Source organism: Aristolochia californica, unplaced genomic scaffold (assembly GCF_029961685.1).
Source record: "Aristolochia californica isolate CCGP_79_NKW_82.1479 unplaced genomic scaffold, dmAriCali1.0.hap1 SCAF_4, whole genome shotgun sequence".
In the NCBI taxonomy this organism is placed as follows: domain Eukaryota; kingdom Viridiplantae; phylum Streptophyta; class Magnoliopsida; order Piperales; family Aristolochiaceae; genus Aristolochia; species Aristolochia californica.
The window spans coordinates 46,769,475-46,790,524 of NW_027182103.1; the positions used below are offsets into that span (position 1 = coordinate 46,769,475).

At 39.1% G+C, this 21,050-nt stretch overlaps 5 protein-coding genes across 7 annotated transcripts; 1 reads left to right on the top strand and 4 right to left on the bottom strand.

Annotated features, from left to right (window-relative positions):
* LOC137962509 (uncharacterized protein At4g28440-like) lies at positions 1-1,796 on the bottom strand. The gene is made up of 2 exons (XM_068809410.1): positions 1,446-1,796; positions 1-304 (listed from the first exon to the last, which is right to left on the bottom strand). The coding sequence occupies exons 1-2, from the start codon at positions 1,690-1,692 to the stop codon at positions 114-116; spliced, it is 438 nt and encodes a 145-aa protein (XP_068665511.1). The 5' UTR covers positions 1,693-1,796; the 3' UTR covers positions 1-113.
* A 1,050-nt stretch (positions 1,797-2,846) lies between these two features.
* LOC137963888 (protein DEHYDRATION-INDUCED 19 homolog 4-like) lies at positions 2,847-8,071 on the top strand. 2 transcript variants are annotated; one of them, XM_068811115.1, is made up of 6 exons: positions 2,847-3,190; positions 3,314-3,453; positions 4,694-4,771; positions 4,932-5,215; positions 5,297-5,380; positions 7,572-8,071. In XM_068811115.1, exons 1-6 carry the CDS (start codon positions 3,109-3,111, stop codon positions 7,678-7,680), a joined length of 777 nt encoding a protein of 258 aa, XP_068667216.1. In that variant the 5' UTR covers positions 2,847-3,108; the 3' UTR covers positions 7,681-8,071. The 2 variants fall into 2 exon arrangements, with proteins under 2 accessions (XP_068667216.1, XP_068667217.1); XM_068811116.1 differs by lacking the exon at positions 5,297-5,380 and having other exon boundaries at positions 2,851-3,190.
* Positions 8,056-10,466, bottom strand: LOC137963885 (reticulon-like protein B18). Of its 2 annotated transcripts, none has more exons than XM_068811112.1 (8): positions 9,872-10,466; positions 9,423-9,573; positions 9,231-9,305; positions 8,989-9,130; positions 8,832-8,901; positions 8,660-8,725; positions 8,442-8,564; positions 8,056-8,345 (listed from the first exon to the last, which is right to left on the bottom strand). In XM_068811112.1, exons 1-8 carry the CDS (start codon positions 10,386-10,388, stop codon positions 8,161-8,163), a joined length of 1,329 nt encoding a protein of 442 aa, XP_068667213.1. In that variant the 5' UTR covers positions 10,389-10,466; the 3' UTR covers positions 8,056-8,160. The 2 variants fall into 2 exon arrangements, with proteins under 2 accessions (XP_068667213.1, XP_068667212.1); XM_068811111.1 differs by having other exon boundaries at positions 9,423-9,576.
* Positions 10,467-11,236: 770 nt separating this feature from the next.
* On the bottom strand, positions 11,237-13,624 carry LOC137963042 (D-amino-acid transaminase, chloroplastic-like). The gene is made up of 5 exons (XM_068810222.1): positions 13,473-13,624; positions 13,258-13,301; positions 12,657-12,832; positions 11,843-12,516; positions 11,237-11,385 (listed from the first exon to the last, which is right to left on the bottom strand). The coding sequence occupies exons 1-5, from the start codon at positions 13,483-13,485 to the stop codon at positions 11,288-11,290; spliced, it is 1,005 nt and encodes a 334-aa protein (XP_068666323.1). The 5' UTR covers positions 13,486-13,624; the 3' UTR covers positions 11,237-11,287.
* A 1,084-nt stretch (positions 13,625-14,708) lies between these two features.
* LOC137963886 (tyrosine aminotransferase-like) lies at positions 14,709-18,861 on the bottom strand. The gene is made up of 7 exons (XM_068811113.1): positions 18,504-18,861; positions 17,570-17,909; positions 17,264-17,482; positions 15,883-15,942; positions 15,384-15,539; positions 15,209-15,302; positions 14,709-15,114 (listed from the first exon to the last, which is right to left on the bottom strand). Exons 1-7 carry the CDS (start codon positions 18,776-18,778, stop codon positions 14,996-14,998), a joined length of 1,263 nt encoding a protein of 420 aa, XP_068667214.1. The 5' UTR covers positions 18,779-18,861; the 3' UTR covers positions 14,709-14,995.
* Positions 18,862-21,050: the final 2,189 nt, after the last annotated feature.

The following is a 21,050-nucleotide window of genomic DNA, read 5'->3' on the forward strand; positions in this document are numbered from 1 at the left end:
TATACCAGCCCCAAACTGTTTTTCAGTAGATAGTCTTCCTTAGAATCAAGGGCAAGGAAAAACTAACCAAACAGGCCTTCAATTTGCTTTCTTGAAGATTGAATCTCCATGCGTCACTCTTCCACAACATTTACCAATTCATACTCAACAAGAGACAAATTGTTCCCTTCGTTTACGGTAAAATTAGCAGGTTCTGTAACCTCAACTCGACCCCATTTGTCAACTGCTAGCCTCATTGACCCTTTAAACATATCAATCTTTGCATTTCGCAGTATCACGGTTGTATCTGGCTTCATCAGATCCACTGCCAGACATAAAATCACCTTTACTACAATATGTAGCATAAAGGAAAAACCAACTCTAGAAAATTTTTAGTCATGGAGGTGTACAGAGCTTAAGCATGATAAAGACTAAATCATAGCTAAATGAGAAATCACAATGTTGATACTCTTAATCTTGCAACCCAACTAGAGGACACCCTGTGGTCCTACTACACTACTTCTCTACAGGCAGTGACATTATTCAAATTTCATAAAATACACAAACAGATTTTTTTTTTTAAATATCAATTTCAAATCAACTATTGAGTCAAGTAACCTTATCAATTCCAATCATTCTTTTCTTGAATGGATTACAACAGGAAGAACTAAGACAAAAATGCTGAAGCAGAAATGAAATACTTTAAGCATATAATAATAATACTAATGATGATTATCAAGAGTGGTAAAAATCAGCAGTAATAGCATTGGTGTAGCAAAATAGCTCCTACGTAGAATGATGTCACAGGAGCAGATTCCTGTTCTACGTTAGAAAGCTTTGGGTGAATACTACCAGGAGCTCCCGCTATGCGAATCCCCAACACTTCACTTTCATACGCCAAATGTTACACCAGTGCTTACTATTTCGACTTCTTGATAAGCCAGCTAAGTGTGAAAGAAGTAGTATGGAAATGAAAATATTGCAAGTAATTCATGCTAGAGAGTGTATGTTGGGAAACCAAATCAAAGACCGTTTACGTGGCCATTCACGATTTCGAAGAGACAAAAGAAAAAACTTTTTTTTTTTAAAAGAAAACCAAAACAATTTCATCTCTAGTCCATCTTAATTTAGGGTCTAACAAGCAGGTAAATAGGGCTTAAACTCGACAACACCGTGAGATTGAAGTCGAACCAGAGTGTTCGTACTTTCGTTTTAATTGAATATGAATACAATGCAAGACGTAACAAAAAGGAAGGTTAAATGTTAAAGCCTAAGAACACTGTCCAACAAACTAATCTAGACGAGATCAACCAGATTACACTAACTAAAAAAAAAAAACAAGGGTTACCAAACCCACACTAAGAGCTTGACGAGATTTAAGATAACTAACTGCATAAAAAAATGGTAAGATCTTAAACTGAAGGAGACGACTTGGTCAAAATTCATGCACATAAAAAAAGGCATACCTTGCTCGTTCCTCGCCGTGAAAACAATTGTACCGGTCTCATCTCCGACGAGGCACTCAGCGATACGCGTGTGGCGGAGGTGCGCCGAGGCGGCTCGGCCTTTCTGCAACACTGTTTTGGAACTAACAACCTTGACGGCGAGAGTGTGGCCAGTTGTCCCTGGCTTTAATTGATCGATCTTAGTGAAGACCGGCTTCCGCATCCCGGGTTTCGCTGTTCCGGTTTGTTGTTGCGGTTGTGTCGCCATGGCCGCTGCAAAAACCCTAACCCTAGAATGAAATGAAACCCCCGCAGGTAGGTGTGTTGTATGGACTACTTTCTCGGTCTTTTTCTTTTTATTCGGGGGATCGTGTACGGGGGAAGAGTGAAACTGAAGATCCATTTTGGTTTCGGAAATGTCGGTCTCTTCTTTCCGTTCCCGGGGCATGAGGAGTTTCTAAATCCGTGGTCCACGAGTCCACGTATCCCACTCGCACCCCGATTAAGGATCCGACTTGTACCCCGATTAGCTCTTCTCTTTATTCCCCCTCTCGCCCTTTGAACTGTCTTTCCTCTATCTAAAGTCTTTTTATTTTTTATTTGTTATTTGTTATAATTAATTAAACTAATAAATTTATTTTATTTAATAATTATATTATTAATTTACAGTATACTAAAATACCATATTATTATTTATTTATTATATTTATTATTATTAATACGAGTGATAATTAAGATATTGTTAAACTAAGAATTTGATCAAGTATCTAAGCATTATAAAAGTAAATATTTTTGTTTTTGTATTCTATATTTAATAATTATAATTATTATATTAATTTAAAATAAATTACAATCTATCTTTATTTATCAATAAAATACCCTACTTAATTATTTATTATGTTAATATATTTTAATATTATATTAAATTACAAATTATTAAAATAACTCTTTTTTTAGGTTTTTTTATCAGTTTAGATATATTATTTGTGTTAAATATATTATAAAGAAAGTAACTCATTCTCTTATTATTTCCTTAATATTTCCCATTTTAGACACTAACACAAAAAAATATTTTCCAATGTAATTCAATTTCTATTTTACCTTTATTCTACTTTCCCTTCCCCCTTTATCACTAACCACCGCCCCCCAACCCCAAAATGTGACCAGACCCGCAGGTGCGATACATCACATTAGCCCCACTCCCCAGCGCTTATGTAAGTCCTGCTGCCCTCTCTTCGTCTTCAACGGGGGCGATGATGTCCACGCCTCCCTCTTCAAATTTCGCGTATCGGGCCCACAGGCTATGAAGATTCTACGGGTGAGCTTCGAACTGTTTTTTCTTTTGTCGCGATTACGAGATTTCTCGCGTCCGGAGAAATTTACCACGTCAGTTTTGGGCTTTTAGACACGACCACATTTCCTGTCGGGATTCCGGTCAGCCTGAGAGGCTGAAATCGTTTCTCGAGGCCACCCTCGTATAAAAGTCCCGAGTTGTGTTACTGCACCTTCTCTTTCTCTCTCTCTTATCCAATCCCCATTTTCAGACCTTTATCGGATCAGAGAGGTAGTAGACAAATAATTCCGGAAAAAAAGGTCTAAGAACAAGGAAGAGAACGAAGATCGATCGACTTGTTTTTAGTTTCCCGGCGAAATTGAGATCCCACCGTTGTTTCAATCGTTCGATATGGATTCCGATTTATGGACTTCCCGTCTTGCTGCTGCTAAGCGGCAGTACTCGCTCCAACACCATCAAAACTCCCAACTAGGTTCGCTGATTGTTTTATTTGATCGAATGGGTCGATTTTATGGGAGTCTTTGGATTTTGTTTGATCTCGTTCGACCTGGAATGTTTATTCTTTGATGTATATTTCGTGGGTTTCTTTTTTCAGATCGGCTGAGCGTTGATGACTTTGAGGTGGAAGAAGAGGTTCGCCCAGATTTTCCCTGCCCATATTGTTACGAAGATTATGACGTCGCATCTCTATGTTCGCATCTTGAAGATGAACACCCTTTCGAATCGAAAGTCGCTGTGAGTGAAAAATCCGAATCATTTGGTCTTGTAAATGGAGTTTTATTTCCCTTCTTTCTTGGTTTTAATAAATTTGCATGACAACAATGGATCTACATATTCTGATACGAGAAGCCTGCGGACCCGACTCGTCATGAAGGCCTTGTATTTACTATTTTTGTTTTCTTTAAAAATTATTAGTAGAAATATGATGGTTTAGATTTTATCTTTTCATAGATTGGTATCTTGTTGTTTTCTAGACTGCAACTCCATTGGGTTTCTGTAGATGACCTGTCTGTGGTACATTTCATCGTAGTCTTGTTCCAATCTTTGTGGGTTCAGCTTCATAAATCTTTCTTTTTCATTCTCCTATAATATTTGTCACCCCCATTGCAGAGATCGTTTTTTTCAAAAAAAAACACATAAGTTATGGGGATAACATCCTTGTGGCCTTATTCTGCCATTTCGTTTGTCCAAAAAAATGAAAAAGAATCTTATGTCAGTTGCCTACTTTAGAGTATCTGGATCTCAGTACCCATATAATTTTATGATTTCAGTAGCAAAAATTTTGTTAGTTTCATCTTTGAAATCAGTTTTCAATGCTTTTTAAGTGAGAGTCTTATATATGAAACTGGATAAGTTATGAGGTTAAGCTGTTAGGCATATACGGTTAAGCTTCAGGTTGGACCATACTGGATTTACTGTTGCATTTTTGTCCATTTGTTCAGTTTTGTTTATTACTAAAAAATTTCATAAATCTTTGGAATGGAAGTGTTAGTTTACCATACCTTTCTGCTGTTGCACTGTTTCCACTCCTAATAGTTTTTATGAAAATCTTTTGTTGTTACAAAAAAAAAAAAAATTGTTTACTTCATGGAATTATTAGTTGATTATGTACTTTGAGCAGCTTAGTTTATATTCTATGGGCTTTCTGGAAGATCTGAACAGCTGTTTGTTCCTCTCCATGACACTTAGTCCAAGTGCCCTAGATGTACTGCAGGATGGGGTTATTTGGGCTTTATTCATACACCTATACTTCATCAAACCCAAATTAGTTCTTTGGGTTTGTTGTGTTGCATATCAGTAGACCATTTATCTTTGCTTTGCATGGCTGCTGACACGGAATAGTCTGGATGAAAATTTTAATGAGATCAATATTTAATTTTTACACCTGTGACAGAAATAAGATTGATTTATCCATGTAGTGGCTGGAGTATTAAACCACATGTATCTTATTTTTTGGTTGTTTGTACCTGTGCAGGTTTGTCCCATTTGTTCTGTGAAGGTTTCAAGGGACATGCTTAATCATATAACCCTGCAACATGGACACTTATTCAAGATATCCTTTCTTAACATTCACTGGTTGTCAGAGGTTATTTACAATTTACAATTTAGAGAAGAAAAATAGGAAGTTGTCTTTTTGAGCTATCCAAACAGTAGACATTTTCCACTTGATATTTGGGAAAAACAATATCTTTTTCCCTTAACAAGAGGATCACTTGCAGAGGTGTAGGAGGTTACGTAGAGTTGCGATTCCCAACAGTCAGGCTCTTTCTCTACTTGGTAGGGATCTCCGTGAAGCACATCTACAGGTTCTTTTGGGAGGTAGTGGATATAGGTCAACCAACAATATTGCATCAAACGGGGTTTCAGATTCATTCTTTTCCTCTCTTGTATTCAACTTTCCTGGATCTGAAGCTGAAGAAATTTCTAAAGCTGCCATATCTAATGCTGAAGAAACTTATACAAAGAATGTGACAGCCTCACAGAAGTGGAAATCAAGGTATGACTGTCACTTTCTTGTCTTTCAAAGGGGTGCTTGTTTCGTTAATGAATCTTGTTTATTTGTTTGGTGTAATCTTAGGCCGACATGCATCTGTGACATTATTGATAGGAAATGTTGCAAAGATCTATTTTTATACATTGCCCATCCTTGGAGGTCCTATTTGTAAGTTAACATACTTTCTTGCTGACTCCAAGTATTTAAGCACTCAATCCATTTGTATTAATGTTGAAGGTGATTTTCTAGAATCTAATTTTACTGAAATGAGAATTTTGTTTTTAGTGTTCAGCCCTTTTGGACTTGTCATAGCATAGACCTTCTCATATGTGTGTAGTATTGGAGATCTTGCCTGTCTAGTTGCTATTTCTGTGTTCTTACCATATGGAATTTAGAGCTTTTGTTCTGGTGAGTGTCAAAGTCCTAGGCAAGAGTACTTCCCAGGAGGTCACCCATCCTAGAATTACTCTCGCCCAAGCTCGCTTAACTACAAAGTTCTGAGTCAGATACCTAGCCAATACAACCCGAAAAGACTAGCCATTTAAGGTGCGGAAAGCCAAGTACCTAACTCAGACCACAAACTCTAACAAGAGTGGATGGAACCACTCTGACACCCACCCCACCCATTCTGGAGCCGCTTCTCACGGGATACGAACGCGGGCTGTGGCGTGCCTAGCTCTGATACCATGTCAAAGTCCTAGGCAAGAGTACTTCCCAGGAGGTCACCCATCCTAGAATTACTCTCGCCCAAACTCGCTTAACTACAAAGTTCTGAGTTAGATACCTAGCCAATACAACCCGAAAAGACTAGCCATTTAAGGTGCGGAAAGCCAAGTACCTAACTCAGACCACAAACTCTAACAAGAGTGGATGGAACCACTCTGACAGTGAGGAAGTGTGATTTAGAAGCGCTGTTAATACAAACAGCAGGGAGAGTAATGAGATAGTTCTAAGATGTAAAATACGCTGTGATGTGTTGTTAAAAAAAATTTAAATGTGAGAATGAGATAGTTCTAAGATGTAAATATGTTGTGACAATGGTGAAGATTCTCTTGCAGTTTGCATGATCCATAGGGTATTGGATTTGGGGCTGCTTGGAAATAAAGTTAGGTTTTTGAAGACATTTATAAATGGACGCTGCTGACTTTTATTGAGGTAAAGATGAGACAATCTTGTACAATGAGGTTTTTGAGCTGTTGTGTGTAAAAAATTAAAGGCTTGTTTTTCTTGACCTATGATGAACAATTAGGATAAGACTTTATTGTGTAATGGCTGTTAGAGCTCCAATTGGTGTTCGGCAAGGTCACTATCTATTAAGGAATAACCCCACATGGATTAGTAAGTACAGAGATCTTGAGTTTATTAGTTGTGAAAGAAGTTTCTTAAATTGGCTAATCACTTTGGGATGGGCTTTGGACCCAACTTCACATGGTATCAGAGCGGGTACTCATGTGTGGGCCTACACATAAAATTATCCACTTGTAGAGCCACAAAAAAGGGCCTACACCTAAAATTATCCACTTGTAGAGCCACAAAAGAGGGCCTACACCTAAATTATCCACCTGTAGAGCCACAAAAGAGGGCCTACATGTGAGGGGGAGTGTTAAGGAATAATCCCACATGAATTAGTGAGTACAAAGATCTTGAGTTTATTAGTTGGGAAATAGGTTTCCTAAATTGGTTAGTCATTTTGGGATGGGCCTTGGACCCAACTTCACACTATCAAAAGATAAAACTTTGTCGTGTGGTGGCTGTTAGAGTTCCAATTGGTGCTCAGCAAGGTCACTATCAAACTTATTTCCCTACAGATATTTAAACATGGCATCTACAATTAAGGCTTTTTATGGCATGTAACATGTTTTCCCTATAAAACTTTGTCATTGTCATCTGTCAAAGATCTAGTGTTAAGCAGAACAAATTGAGCAAACATATGGTATAGAATAAAAGGACTTAAATAAGGTGGTCGCACATTGAACTTAACTTCCTCTTGAATGACCCTTTTTTCCTAAAAAAATTGTTGCATGAACATTTATTTACCATGAAATCTAGTGTGGGAGGGACGGCTTTGTCAGTTGGTATTTGTTATCATTAACTTTGTAAAACTTGAGTTTTGTTCTTTCAGTTATTTGTTTGCTTCAAAAAGGAGGTACACGAGTAAACGTGAAAAGAACCTTGGTTATTTGCATTTAGAGATTCTGATGTGTGGAGTGATTTCAATTTATGGAGCTTTCTATCTACATCTCCTGGTTATTTTCTGTAACATTTTTGTATGTTCCCCAACAGACCAATCTAGAAATAAATAAGGGATTCTACCGCATGTATGTCTATCTTATTTTGACACGTTCTTTGGCTTCCCCAGCTTCAACGCAACTCTCAGTCATGAGGAGAGAGAACAGAAGTTGAAGCAGGTAACTGTCAGAGCGACATTTGTGCAGGATCTGCTACTCTCAACCATGTTTGGAAACTAGCAAAAAAAGCAAAAGCTAGGCAGATGAAACGAGCTCTAGCTGGAGGTTTTCCTGTTTGCTGGTACAAAGGCAGAATGAGGTCCCTAACAAAGTAGGATGCAAGACATTCTTTGACAACCCCAGTACGTGGATGTTCTCTTTGAGGCCAGCCCATCCCCGCCGATGCTTCTGAAAGGAGATTGTGGATAGTCCTAAAGATATCTTGTATGCATTTTAGCAACTCTGTAGTAAGATGATTCCTGGCCTCATTCGCGCCTACTAAGAAACCCAATGGGGTCAAAACATCATCCCTGTATGAGCTTCATCAGGTTTAAGAATGAACCCCAAGCGCATGTTTGAACTGATTCTCCATATAATTTGATGACAAGACAAAGGTGAACATATTTGGGAACCCCAATCGGGCCCTGATTAGAAATATAATTTTAAAAAATATAAAAATAATATTTGCAAATGCAACTATTTGGTATGTGATACAAGGCTTTAGGTATCGGATTCTTGTTTTTCCAAGGAAGTCGATTGCGTCTCATTTGCTACAACCATAGCTAGCTGCTCCTGCTGCAACCCTTCACTTGTTTGTTGCAGCTCGGCTTCCCCTTCCATCCCTTCCTCTATTTCTGATACTGCTTGCTGTCTATAGTACCGGATAATCACCACGGCCATAAAAGCTGCGAAGAAGAAAAAATTACAGATTAGAGCCCGCATGGTTTAGCTGGAAGCAGAAGCATCTTATTTGCGAATGGTTAAACGGCTGAAAAATTCACCTGCAAAGATGCGTGTTTTAACGGCTGATAAATTCCAAAAGACTGTCGCGGCTGATGCAGCGACTAACTTCTTATGGGAGGAAGCGGTCCATGCCTCCAGCATCCAGGATCTCAGGCTTCCAACTGGTTACGTTACAACAACAGAAAGACGAATGAAGAAAGACAGGTTGATGAAGAGTTCTACATGATCTATAGGAGTTCAAAAGCGGAAAAAATACCTTGTTTTTGTATCTGCTGAGAGTAGCAAGAGTACAACTTGGGTACAGTAAAGCTGACGAAAAAAGCTGCAAAATTTATGACTTTTGTAAGAGATTCTCTCTCTCTCTCTACCCCAAGTAGTAAAAGCTGCATTATATACGCGTTTAAAATGAAGAAATGGGCATCTTTTACCAATCAATGAAAGCCTCCATAACGTGATCAAATAGCCATATTCTGATGCGAATAGAAGAAGAGGAGCCATCTGTAACAACACTTTTAGCTTAGTTGCTGCGGAAAAAAAAAAAATCCAAGAGATTTAGGGGAAAGAAGTTAAGAAGCTGTCTGTTACTTTCAATGTCATTGAAGGTTTCCCTGAGAAAAGCTTTTTGGTCTTATTTATTACAGCATTTGCTGGTGGAAGAATTAATCGAGCTGCACGGACTATATCGTCTTCCTTCAACTTAAATTCCTTTGGGGTTTCCTCCTTGGTCCTGCAAATTCAATTCGCAAAGAGAGATTAAATGCCGAACCGGGAGACGAAAGAATAGAAACCAATGCATTTACATGGTACTCGATCCTGTGGTGACGTACCTTTGTGAGATCGAATTGTAGAAAAACGATATTGCTAGAAAGAGAAGACCCGTTTGTGCCACTGTGGAGATAATACTGTAGAAAGAGCAGGTATAATTTAGTATCTCAAATCCTACTTGAATAACATGGCAATCGTGGTATTTCATTGTTTCAGATAATGAACTGAAGATCTGCGAATCACTAAGAACGGACCTGAAACTATAGCCACTGGTAAATGAAGAAGACATAAAACACAGAGAACCAAATCCGAACCATAGGCTGGATTTTGCAACATCTTTCCACATTATCAGCTCCCAGGCCAGCTTGCCGAGACAATCGAGCTCACCATTGTCGTCACTACTGACTTCTGGTTCACAGGACATGATTGGGGTTATTCGAAATCCGAATCATGAAAATCTAGTGTGGAATATTAAGACATCACAAGAACCAGATTTATTGCAAAAATGAAAAACTGAAGAGAGGGAAAAATGGGCAAAAAAAACGTCGCGAGTTTAGAGTACTTGTAGTAATCGATCCATGTAAGAAAAACTGGAACGCAGAGAAAAACCAGTTGATTTGGAAAAGAATACGAAACGTGTAACACTAGGAAGCGATGTCTAAGAAAAGGATAAATATAATTACACACTAAGAAAACCACGTACTTGACGAGGGATCGGGGGAAGGAATTGATGGCAGCGCAACCAGCTTTTCGAGACGAGAGTGAGAACGGCTCTGTCTTCTTTTTCGCACTTTCATATGCTCTTCTCCCAAAACCAAATCCCTCTCATCCCTGCTTTCTTGCTCTGCTCTCCGCCTCAATCTTCTAGAATTCCTGGGTGAAGCGCACCCCATCAGTCCCATAGAAAGCGATTTGGTTCTACATTTCCGACGGGATCCCACCAGTTCCACCAGGTCTTCCAAAGGCTCAACTCTCTCAAAGGCCCTGTTATTGGACCTCCGGAGGGGAGAGGGCGAGAGGAGAAGAAGGTCCTGAAGCTGGACATGCTGATTAGGGCTGTTTGCCGAGAGCTGAAGTGGTGAGCATTGGCTCTTTTGGGGCGACTGCATGCGATTGACATCTATATTTTCCAAGAGCTCTTCTGAAAAATGGGCAACTCTTGAAGCTGATTTGGTTCGTGAACGGGAATCTGATCGGCGGGAAGGAGGCGTGGAATCCATAGCTTGAGTGGATGCAGGCAGGCTCGGTTGGTGATTCTGCGGGTGTTTTGTTGTTGATCTTTAAGAATGAAGCTTGAGAGCTTTTTGTTACAGAATAATGGCTGAAGAATATAGCCGTTGGCGTCTAGACTTTATTTTCGCTTTTGAATAATTTGGACGGAGGCGGGGCCTGAAGTCGCAACGGTAAACCCAAACGATGACGAGCAGGAAGAGTTACAGTGGAGACAACGGTGTCTGAACAGTAGAATAATAAAGCCACTGGTGGCGATCACAGCTCATTTCAGTGACGACAATTTTGATTAAATACGTTAAAATAGATTTCTTTTCCGTTTTTGCATTTAGAAATTAGAACTTATAGTAGTACCCTATCAGAATCTGAACTTGAGTTCAAGTTCGAAGTATGCTCCAGTATATACAGGTTCGAGCTTAACGATGCTACGGCTCCCTAAGACCATGTTTATGCAAGTATTTTACAATGTTCTTAGACCTGCACAAAACTGGCAAATTGAATCGGATTCAGTCAGACCTCCACCCGGTCCGAGAAGGGAGGGTGAGTCTCTGCCCCTCCCCCATCTCAAAAGCCTAGCATGGGGCCTCTCCTTAGACTGGAAGGGGCATATACTCTTCTGTTTTTTCATAATTTCTGATTGACAGAAACACATACTGAAAATCATTACTCGGATGAACCTTCTTGATGAGAAAATATTTCTGCAGTAAGTTCCTTTCACTACATCCAGAAGAGAATGAAACAAAGGTTTCCTTCCGGATCAAAACGGCAAAGAGACGAAATAAAGATGAGCAGGTTTGTATAGAGTCCACTTCTTGCAGGAATAGCAGACACCACAAAAAAGAGCAAACATTTTCCTGGTGGCTTTATTAAGACTCGGCAATTTGTTACATCACACGTAAGGAACTGAGAGTCTTTGCGTTTCAGAGCCTGCTACCATATCCTCCCAGAGCAAATCCGACAGTGCAAGTGTCAGCTCCCCCACTTTTCCTGCCACAGAAAGTAGTGAAAGTAAAAAAGATTATTTTTCAAGACTTTTAAGTCTTCAGCAACTTTGTTCCCATTCAAGTACTAGATTTGTGGTAAGAAAATCCAATGTGTAAGGAAGATGAGATACAAGGCATTACCAGTCCAAACTAAAAATCAATCCAATATGATGTTTATCAGTCTAAAAACAAGAAAAAAATCACCCTAGTTCTGATTTGTTTCAACCAAATGATTCTGTAGAAATATCTAATATTCCTTGTATAATGAATTGAACCAAAGCCAGTATGAACAGAGGTTTGCAGATAATGCAAAACCAAGAAGCAGAGCATTCAACCAAATATTGCCAAGATGACCTCCCTCAAAGGGCTCCAATGTGGGCGGAAGGAACGATTCATCAAGTAACTTGACCTAAAAGATTGCTAAAATTTAACAAATGGAGGTCTTCTTTGAAGGAACTTACCATCTCCAATGGGCTGTCCATCCCACAAGATGATAGGCAGTATAGGAAGTGTGCTTCCTACAAACATCATCTCAGCAGCATCTTTTGCTTGTTCAACTGTGACATTGCCAGTCCCCACGCTCTTCAACTGCCCCTTCTCAACCAACTTGGGCGCCAGAGCCAGAAGCCTCTTCGCAGTGCAGCCACTGAGGATTTTGTCGAAAGAAGGCAATAGAAGCTCGTTGTCCTTGGTTATGAAGGCAACATTCACGTTGGGGCCCTCTGCAATATATCCTTGGTCATCAACCCATATAGATGCAAAGCAATCATTTTCTTCTGCTTCCATTTTAGCCAACACGTTTGGCAGATAGTTAACATTCTTCATGGTGGCAAATAGAGGAGCTTTCATGGGTACAGTGGAGGTAATAACTTTCACCCCTTCCTTTCTAGGTGAGAAGTCATAATCAATAACCACAGCATAAAAAGCAGATGTGGGGCAGCCAGCAGGTGAGAGTAAGAAATCCCCAGGACCTGCACTGAGCCAGTACCTCAGTGAGCCTTTCTTGCATTTTGAAGCTGCTGCTAACTGGATCAGAATGGTACACAAGGTTGAGCGAGGGAAAGGGGAAGAAATCTTGGCTGCCGAAGCTGACCTCAAGAATCGATCAAGATGAGTATCCAACTCGTACAAGTGTCTGTAAACAAAAGGAAATTCACTAGTTGGTGGAAGGGGTGGGCCTGCAGTCTGTGCAAGGTCCCTTAAATGATACTAAACAATGTTTTGGTACTGCAATTCTGAGTCAAATCCAATTTCTAAAGGTAATAATGGACCTACCCATCAAGAAGCACTGCAGTATCAAAGACACCATGGCCTCTATGAACCATATGATCATCAATGGGAATTACCATCAGAGCTGGATCCAGAATAATGCCACCCAAAATACTGGAGTACATTGCTGGATATGACCGCTTCTTCACTGAGCTCCATTTTTCCCATAGCTTTTCAAGCACCTGAAATGAAACCATATAATTAAAAAAATCATTTATCATCAAGTCTCATGAAGACGCCAGTCAAAAGCCACTATCATGTCTAAGAAGCGAGCATCGGTGGAATTATACTAAAGGCCAGCCATGACACCTTACAAAGGTGTTGTAGTTTCTCTGTTTATAGACCATATTTGCTCCCAGCACAAGATGAGTCGTCTTGAGCTGACATCACGCAAGTGATGCTCCTTACGTTCGAAGAAACATAAATTTTCAGTTGTTTACATGAACCAGAAAATTCTGAAAATTAAAGGTTTCCCCTTATCATATGTCGCTGTAAAGTTTCACGCCTCTCTAATGGAGTTAAGCTCCAAATATTCAAAACCTAAAACACAAACAATTGATAAGGGAAAGAAGCAGAGCTTATAAAGAGCATGGTTGCGACTACTTACTTCCGACGAGGAGTAAATGGGAACGCGAACATCACTTCCATTTCCTGCACCCAACACACAAAAACTGTTCAAAACTGCCCTGACTTTAACATCTTTCAGTTCGTTCTCTTTAGTTTTGGGAAAGGTAAATTCACAAAATAGAGATCATTCTATCAGATGAAAATAAAAAAATAAAAAAGGACATAATCAAGGAAAATGAGGAAGAAATAACAGACCTGCGGTCTCCATTTTTGAGTCGAAGTCAGTAGCAGGCCGTCAGAACTAAGAAGTGAAAGAAAAGCAAGAAGGGAAGAGAGACGGCCGTAAAGAGAATAAGAGGAAACGTGGGCAAATATGTCCACATGCTGCTGTCGCATTCTCTTGTGCCGTTCCAGTAGCAAAACTTGGAGATATAAGAATAAAATAGAGGATCGAATTTCTAATCCAACAAACAATCCAGAAAAACCGAAGCAGCGTGTTTGATACATCGATTGATGCCTCGTTGTGTTTTTAATCGGCCAGGTGAAACAAGGCGAAGGACGAGACAAACGCATCGGCAGAGGGAGCAGGTGAGCAATTAAGAAATTAACGCAGGTACGACGCCACGGACTGCAATTTGTATGTGTATGGGTCGCTTACGATTCACAGACAAGACTGTACCGGAAGGTCCAAAACCAATCCAGCTTGGCCGGCCATGGTCCCATGTATAAACGTAATAATTCAGTTTTGTTTTGTTTTCTGTTTTTTTAAAGAACCGAGATGATAACCCTCCTTCGAGATACTTAGTCCTGCCTTTGGACGGAAGACCTTCGGAGAAAAAATGGGCGTAGTGCTGATAATCTAGAGGGCTCAACGGCAAAAGTAACACGAAGCCAGCCTCTGAATCCCACAGAACTCCCTGCAGGAAAGGCAACCTTCAATCTTCAAAATCAAAAAAGTCTGCAGCTCGTGTTGCTCACCAGACAGAATAATGATCAGTTACTCTTCTTTCGCTAGATTGAGGCAAAATCCATATCATCGATAATGTCTTCCAAAACTGGCAAATTTAGCTTAACCTGCATCAAAGTTGCAGTAACACATGAACAGGATGTCCAAGTATTTTATTCTCTTACCATAACAAACATTGAACCTTCCGGTCTGTGTGGACAGTCGATCTCCTTCATTTTATTGTGGCAGTTTTCCAAAAAAGAAAAACAATGGCTAGGACAGCATCAAGGAAAACAGTTGAATCAATCGCTTCTCATATCTAACATAGAGAGAGAGAGAGAAAGAGGCTTGAATTCGCGCCGATTATTGTCCTTTTTTCTTTTTCTTTTTGGAGTCTTGCCCCTTCCTCTTGATTTAATTAAACCCTTTTATTTAAGGATAAAAAATAACACCAGGTATTCGACGCATTTATGGTTTGTTCTTCAAGTTCATAGATCCTATTGCCCATCTCACCACCTTTTTCCCGTTTGTGCCTAAGAATAACGGTTTCCCATCTCTAATTTGAAGCTCCAATAACAAACTAATGATAATACAATCTTTTTGTTCACAAAGAAAAAATTATAAACTGCGTTTTATTGCAGTTCTGAAAGTTCACAACATGAAAAACTAGGAAGAGAGACCCCATCAATGAGAGATTGAAGGAGAAGTCCTCCCAGATTTAGGTGCTGGTCCTGCTTGAGTGTTTTTAACTGTCCTGATTTGTAGAAAATTCAGGTGGGTGGACGAGGGATCCAACCATCAATTACATTTATTGAGAAGACAGATTGATTATTTAGTTACCCTTTTCATACCTCTGACAGAAAGACTTGAGTCTTCCAAGACCTTCTTCTAGCAAGGATGGTTCTACAGCGAAAGTAACACGGAGCCAACCGCTCAGTCCAACTGAACTACCTGCAACAGTGAACTCAAACTTCAGTCTCCACCTCAAAAAGCAAAACGAAAACAAGAATAAGATCTTGGAAGTTTTGCACCGAGTGCAGCTCACCAGGCAGAATGACGACGGACTCTTCTTTGGCAAGCTTGAGGCAGAAGTCCATATCATCCTTAATGCTTTCCAAAAGTGACACCCTCAGCTTAACCTGTATCAGAATGTTAGTGTTGAAACTTTTGCTGAAGCATGTAAACAAGGCAAAAAAAAAATTATTGTTCCGTTTTCTGACCATAACAAACATCGACCCCTCCGGTTTGAATGGACAGCTAATGCAGTTGATCTCCTTTATTTTACTGTCACAGATGTCTGCTGCAATCTTCAGTGACTCAATTGTCTTGCTGAAGAAATCCTGAGTAGTGTTTTCGAGGATTTGGGGAAGTGCACCCTAGTACATGAGATCTATGAGTAACAAAATTTAAGAATACAAATGAACAGACACTACTTGGAGACATATTTACTACAGGATTGACAACATACTAATGGAGCATGAGACTAGAACAGTATGTAACAAAGGTGAATATAAATTTGATGGGTTTGAGAATGGTAAAGATTTGTATCACTACCCAGTTGGGTCGCACTAATGCACGGGCGACATATCTGCTGGATTCTTCATAATTGGATTGTACAATAGATACCTCTATGACAGAATTCTGAAGAAAAGGATAGTGACACCCATCTTATAGGGGATAAGAAGAAGCTCAGAGTGAAGTAGAAGTTACAAAACGAACCTGAATAAAGGTTGCAGGATCAGATGTTATATCGAGGACACTCTTAATAGAATCAACAATCTGTAAGTGTAAAAATCAAAGAGGAATAATCAGATTAACAAACTTAACATCGAAGACCATGATGCAGATATTATATGCATGAACTTTAAATTTCTGATCAAAATAACAAAGACACATGACATAATCACTTTGTCTAATCCGACATACATTTGTTTACCAGGGAACAAAGACACTGTCAAAATCTAAACATTAGAATGTATTCCACAAATGCATACAAACAATAAGCAGATGAAAGCAAGCTCATATGGATTGTATCATAGAACAAAATGTACTCCGATGTAACATGCCGAAGTCTTTCTTTTTCTCAAAAGATAATTTGACCAATTTCTTTAAAGCAGCCAGAAAGGACAATAGTTAGCTGTGCAAAGTAAAACCAATTATTATCTAATTCTGAATAGTTCATGGTAAATAAATCTCACATTTCTAACCACTAACATTTTTCAGACTATTTCTCCTTTTTGTCCTCTATTTTCTCCCCAAAGCACATATGTTTCACTGTTAAATAATCATTTACAGTCATATAACATAGTAATGAACCAAACCACGAGTTCATTTGTTATGTCATCAGGTATATAAAAAATCACCTCATTTTTTGTTTGCAATGACTAGATTCTCCTCACTATGGGTTTCAATTGAAAATTTGCTTCATTCTGCCAGAAATTTGGTGACCAAACCAAGTTATATCAGCCAACTAAGGGCCACCTTAAAACAATTTGGAATTTCTGCTGAAAAAGATGCCTTTATGTGAAAATATGCCTTCTATTCAAGTGATTTAGAGGCCATTCTCTTATTCATATGAAACACAACCAATCGGTTTCAAGACAAACCCCCTTGTGGAAAGCTAAAACTAACTACAGCCTTTTAAAGTTAAAAAAGGGTGATAATTGTTCAAGTATACTGGGTAATTGCCAAAGTATAAGAAACCCTAACCATGTAAATCAGCAACTGAAAATTCACAAGTTTGTCAAAAGACCAATAGACAGCCAGGAGGTCAAGTTTTACAATAGAAGTGGGGATTTCACAACCATGACATGATCAAGGCAGTGATCAAACTAACAGCAGCTTTTATAAAAACAATTGATCCTACTTGGATCAACCTGTCTTGGACAGAACTTCAGAATACGTCATTACAACAATCTCATAAGAAAGGACCATCACATTCTTCACAACAGGGATAAGCAATCACTATTTAACATCAGAAGCAAAAAGAGGAAGAAAGGAAAAAGAGAAGCATAGGAACGGGCAAGAAAGAAAGGCCAGAAAATCTTCATTTATAATTCAAGTCTTGCAAGGAAAAAGAGAGGAAAGGCATCCAAAGCACCTTGGTCTCTTTTAAAACCCCATGAGGGTCAATTGTCACTAGCCAACCCATCCGCCAGCCTGGTACAAGCCATCTCTTTGATATAGACCCAACAGTCACCACTGGAACAACTGAACCAAATGTACCCATTGGCACAAATGGATTGGCACCAAATGTGAGGTGGTCATAGGCTTCATCCGCAATAACAAGAACTCCAAGCTTCTTTGCAGTTTCTGCAACCTAAAATTCAACAATGAAACCTAGATATTACAGGAGAAGAAGAAATGTTATAAGGCTGAAGAAGTGCACTATGCAAAAGCAATAAACCTTGGACAAGTGCTCATAGGTGAAGACATTTCCACATGGATTTCCAGGGTTGATAATGACGACAGCAACCGTGTTTCTGTCTGCCAAAGCTCGAACTGCATCAAGATCAACCTCCCAATTTTGATCTGGGAGAAGATCAAAATGCCGCACTTCGAGCCCACAATGCGCGGCACGGGCTTCATAAAATGGAAACCCAGGCCGTGGAAGTAAAATATTTGCATGAGGTTGGGCAAGGACGGATAGAATGATTTCAATGGCTTGTGTGCAACCAAGAGTGAGGAAGACATCATCTGGAGACAGCTTGTATGGGAGGTCACGGTTTAGGTACTCTGCAACAGCCCTACTCAGAAAAGAGGAACAAGATGAATACATTGATCTGGATGAAGTATAAACACTCAAAACAGGCATACAAATGACGAAATCAAGCGGGAAGAAAATTAATCAACAGGCCCAGTAAAACCAAAGAAACATCAACATTAGTTTAGACTCCAATAAAAAATCAAGAAGGCACAATGACATTGATTGGGAAAACAGGAATCCATGAGATATGGAAGGTGAAAAAAGAAAAAAAAAATGGAAGCAGCGGTAAGAATGAATAAATCATTAGTTCAGTCTTCAGACTGAAACCTCCCAACTGAAATGAGCAGAGGATAAATACTTTGGGGAAAAAGTGAGTCGTTTGTTTCACTAGTTAAGTCTCTAAGAGCAAATCAATTCATGAAATATGGAGACAAGAAGCAGCAATAGTAAACACCTGAGAAAGAAGGAGCAAGTCAAATGCTAAAATAAAAACAGAACAAAATGGAACGCAATGTGAAACTAAATTCATAAATGTGAAATATCCGATTCAAAAAGCACTAAACTGACTTACAAGTATATCACTGCAGAAAAAAACAGTACAGAAACTGAACAGAAGCTTTATTGTCCGATTTACCTTCTAGCAGGAAGAATCCCAACTGTGGGAGAATAGAAGTTGTACTTGGCTGACATCACAGCAGACACTATCGCCTCTTCTGCTATAGGAGTCGTTCGAAAACACGGAAAAGCCGAAGGGTCTCCATGGCCGAGAGGAATCACCGGTCTCGAATCTCCGTTATCGATGTTTGACATGATAGCATTCAAGACGCCCCTAATGGTAAGCCGCCCTGCATTCTCGGCGTCCTCACTGCGCCTGAAGTTCCATGCTCCCTTCGGTTCTCCGTTCTCCATACCGTCGTCGCCCGTCCCCGCCTTCACGTCTCTCAGAAGATACCAAGCTGAAAGGAGGACGCGTGCTTATAGAGCCGCAGAGTTGTCGCACTACGATCACTCGTCCAGCCGCAACAAGAAACAAACAGAAAGACAAGGGGCACACGTAAACGATAAGGATTCAAACAAGAGTCTTTTCCCCCTGGATATTATATGATAATGTTAAAATTGGTTTATTTAACAATGGGGTGTCTCCCTGTGTTCTTTCCATCTCAATAACAATGAAGGTCTCTCTCCCTACGTATCTCTACTAATGAAAACCCTGTTCTATTGACAAATTTGGAAGATGACGACTCCTGTTTCACACTTGGGCAAGAAGGGACTGCTTCTGATTGCTTTGTTTCAAGTTCAACCAGCTGGTTTAAAACAAAGGGCGTGCTAGTGCACCCGGAGAGTAACTGAAAGTGAAAGCCATTTCACTTTGATCTAACTAAAAGGCATTGAGGGGGGTTAGTGCACAATGTAAGTGTAGGGGGAAAGTGGAATGGAAAGTGAGATGGAATGTAAAGCTCTTATTTGTGTTAGTGTGCGCATTGAAAAGTGCAATATAAAGTACTCGTGTGTGTTAGTGTGCACAATGAAAAGTGTGGTGTAAAGTATAGATAAATTATTTATTAAATAAAATATTTTGATATATCTGACTTTCAAAAAATAAAAATAATACAAATATAACTCAAACAAGGCTGGGAGGCACGTGGGAATATCTAAGTTCTTAATGTTTACATAATATAATAGTTATTTATTAATTTTTAACTACTCAAATAATTTATTAACTATTTAAGTATTAATTAGTAAACATATTGTAGTAATTTATATTACAACTATTATGTTTTATTTTTATTACCATAAATTCAACATTAATTATAATACACATTTCACTATTATACCAATCATTAATCATTAGTTTTTACCCAATAATTACGATGATTTGATTAATGAATTATTTAGGTGTCTACTATCAACCACTAATTAGTTATTAATTACTTTATAAACTACTTCAGTTACTTATTAGAAATTAAATATTAATTAACCCTTCGTGATTAATTACTATTAACAAAGGTAATGTTAGATTTCTCCAACAATTCCACCTAGTTGCCTTGAAAATAATACCAATAAATCACACAAGGAAACAAGGGGGTCTGTTATGTCTGCTGAGAGACTATTAAGCGCCAAAATCAAACACAAAAATTACACAAGATGGTAAAAAAGGAGGAAGAAGATCAAACCGAAAAGGAAGAGGGGGGATGGGACTAAGAAGCGTCATGATTACCTCCCAAGCAGTGAAAGACATAGGATGGATATAATCCGAGAAACAACAAAGGTCGTCGGTGTTGGGGACGGCGAGAGGAAGAGAATCGAGCGTCAGAGACAGGTCGCACAAAAAGGGTAGGTCGCGAGCAAGAGAATTTTTTTTTTTTCCGAAACCCTTGTTTGACAGAGCCCTCTTGACAGCCCCAGCCCGAGCGCCTGATGTAATTGAGGGAGGAAAAGTGAATTTAGAGCTCGACCCCTCTGAATTCACTTTTCCTCCCATTATGCCTAAAACAGGGGAAAATGAAATACAATTGTATTTTACTTTCCCCCTGCACTTACGCTGGGCACTAACGGTTTTTAGCTCCTTTTACCCAGCGTAAGTGAAATACATTTCAGTTATAGAGGGCACTAATAGGGCTAGTGTGTGCACATGATGGAAGTGAAAATAAATGAAATTCATTCACTTTCACTCCTCACTCATGCTCTATGAGTCCTCTCTCTTAAGCTTCCCTTCATCCTCGTCTCTCTCAACCCTTATCGCTCTCATCTCTTGCACTTTGTCGGTTAGCAGTTGTCTCGTTGTGCTATCGTGTCCTCAAAGCCGAACCATTCTGATGATGTCTGTGGTTGTCTCACCATGTTGTCATGTCCTCGATGCCGAATCATTTCAACAACCTCTCTCGCTCTCTATCGGCTCGATGCTAAACCGTTTTGACGATGTCTCGCCTCATGTTGTGCCCTTTCATCTCTCATTCTCTATCATCTCGTCGTTGTCTCCGCCGTGCTGTCGTACCCTTGATGTTGAACCGTTCATAATTATATTAATTATATTATTAATTTATACTATATTAAAATTTATCTTATGTTATTAATAAAATAATTATTTTTTATTTATTATATTCATTAATGTTATTACTATACAAAATAAGTGAATTAAGAGTGATAATTAATATATTTTTAAAATAGAATTTGATCACGT

Excerpts from the sequence above, each read along its gene's own strand:
- LOC137962509 (XM_068809410.1), bottom strand. The coding sequence starts at position 1,692 with ATGGCGACACAACCGCAACAACAAACCGGAACAGCGAAACCCGGGATG. Across the intron at positions 305-1,445 it reads CACGGCGAGGAACGAGCAAG|TGGATCTGATGAAGCCAGAT; the intron begins GTATGCCTTTTT and ends TATGTCTGGCAG.
- LOC137963888 (XM_068811115.1), top strand. The coding sequence starts at position 3,109 with ATGGATTCCGATTTATGGACTTCCCGTCTTGCTGCTGCTAAGCGGCAG. Across the intron at positions 3,191-3,313 it reads CCATCAAAACTCCCAACTAG|ATCGGCTGAGCGTTGATGAC; the intron begins GTTCGCTGATTG and ends TTCTTTTTTCAG. Across the intron at positions 5,381-7,571 it reads CATCCTTGGAGGTCCTATTT|CTTCAACGCAACTCTCAGTC; the intron begins GTAAGTTAACAT and ends TGGCTTCCCCAG.
- LOC137963885 (XM_068811111.1), bottom strand. The coding sequence starts at position 10,388 with ATGGATTCCACGCCTCCTTCCCGCCGATCAGATTCCCGTTCACGAACC. Across the intron at positions 9,131-9,230 it reads TACAATTCGATCTCACAAAG|GACCAAGGAGGAAACCCCAA; the intron begins GTACGTCACCAC and ends TTGAATTTGCAG. Across the intron at positions 8,565-8,659 it reads TCAGCAGATACAAAAACAAG|TTGGAAGCCTGAGATCCTGG; the intron begins GTATTTTTTCCG and ends TAACGTAACCAG.
- LOC137963042 (XM_068810222.1), bottom strand. Across the intron at positions 12,833-13,257 it reads CCATTTACTCCTCGTCGGAA|GTGCTTGAAAAGCTATGGGA; the intron begins GTAAGTAGTCGC and ends GTTTCATTTCAG. Across the intron at positions 11,386-11,842 it reads TGGACAGCCCATTGGAGATG|GAAAAGTGGGGGAGCTGACA; the intron begins GTAAGTTCCTTC and ends TTTCTGTGGCAG.
- LOC137963886 (XM_068811113.1), bottom strand. The coding sequence starts at position 18,778 with ATGGAGAACGGAGAACCGAAGGGAGCATGGAACTTCAGGCGCAGTGAG. Across the intron at positions 17,483-17,569 it reads CCTATGAGCACTTGTCCAAG|GTTGCAGAAACTGCAAAGAA; the intron begins GTTTATTGCTTT and ends GTTGAATTTTAG. Across the intron at positions 15,943-17,263 it reads GGGTTTTAAAAGAGACCAAG|ATTGTTGATTCTATTAAGAG; the intron begins GTGCTTTGGATG and ends TTACACTTACAG.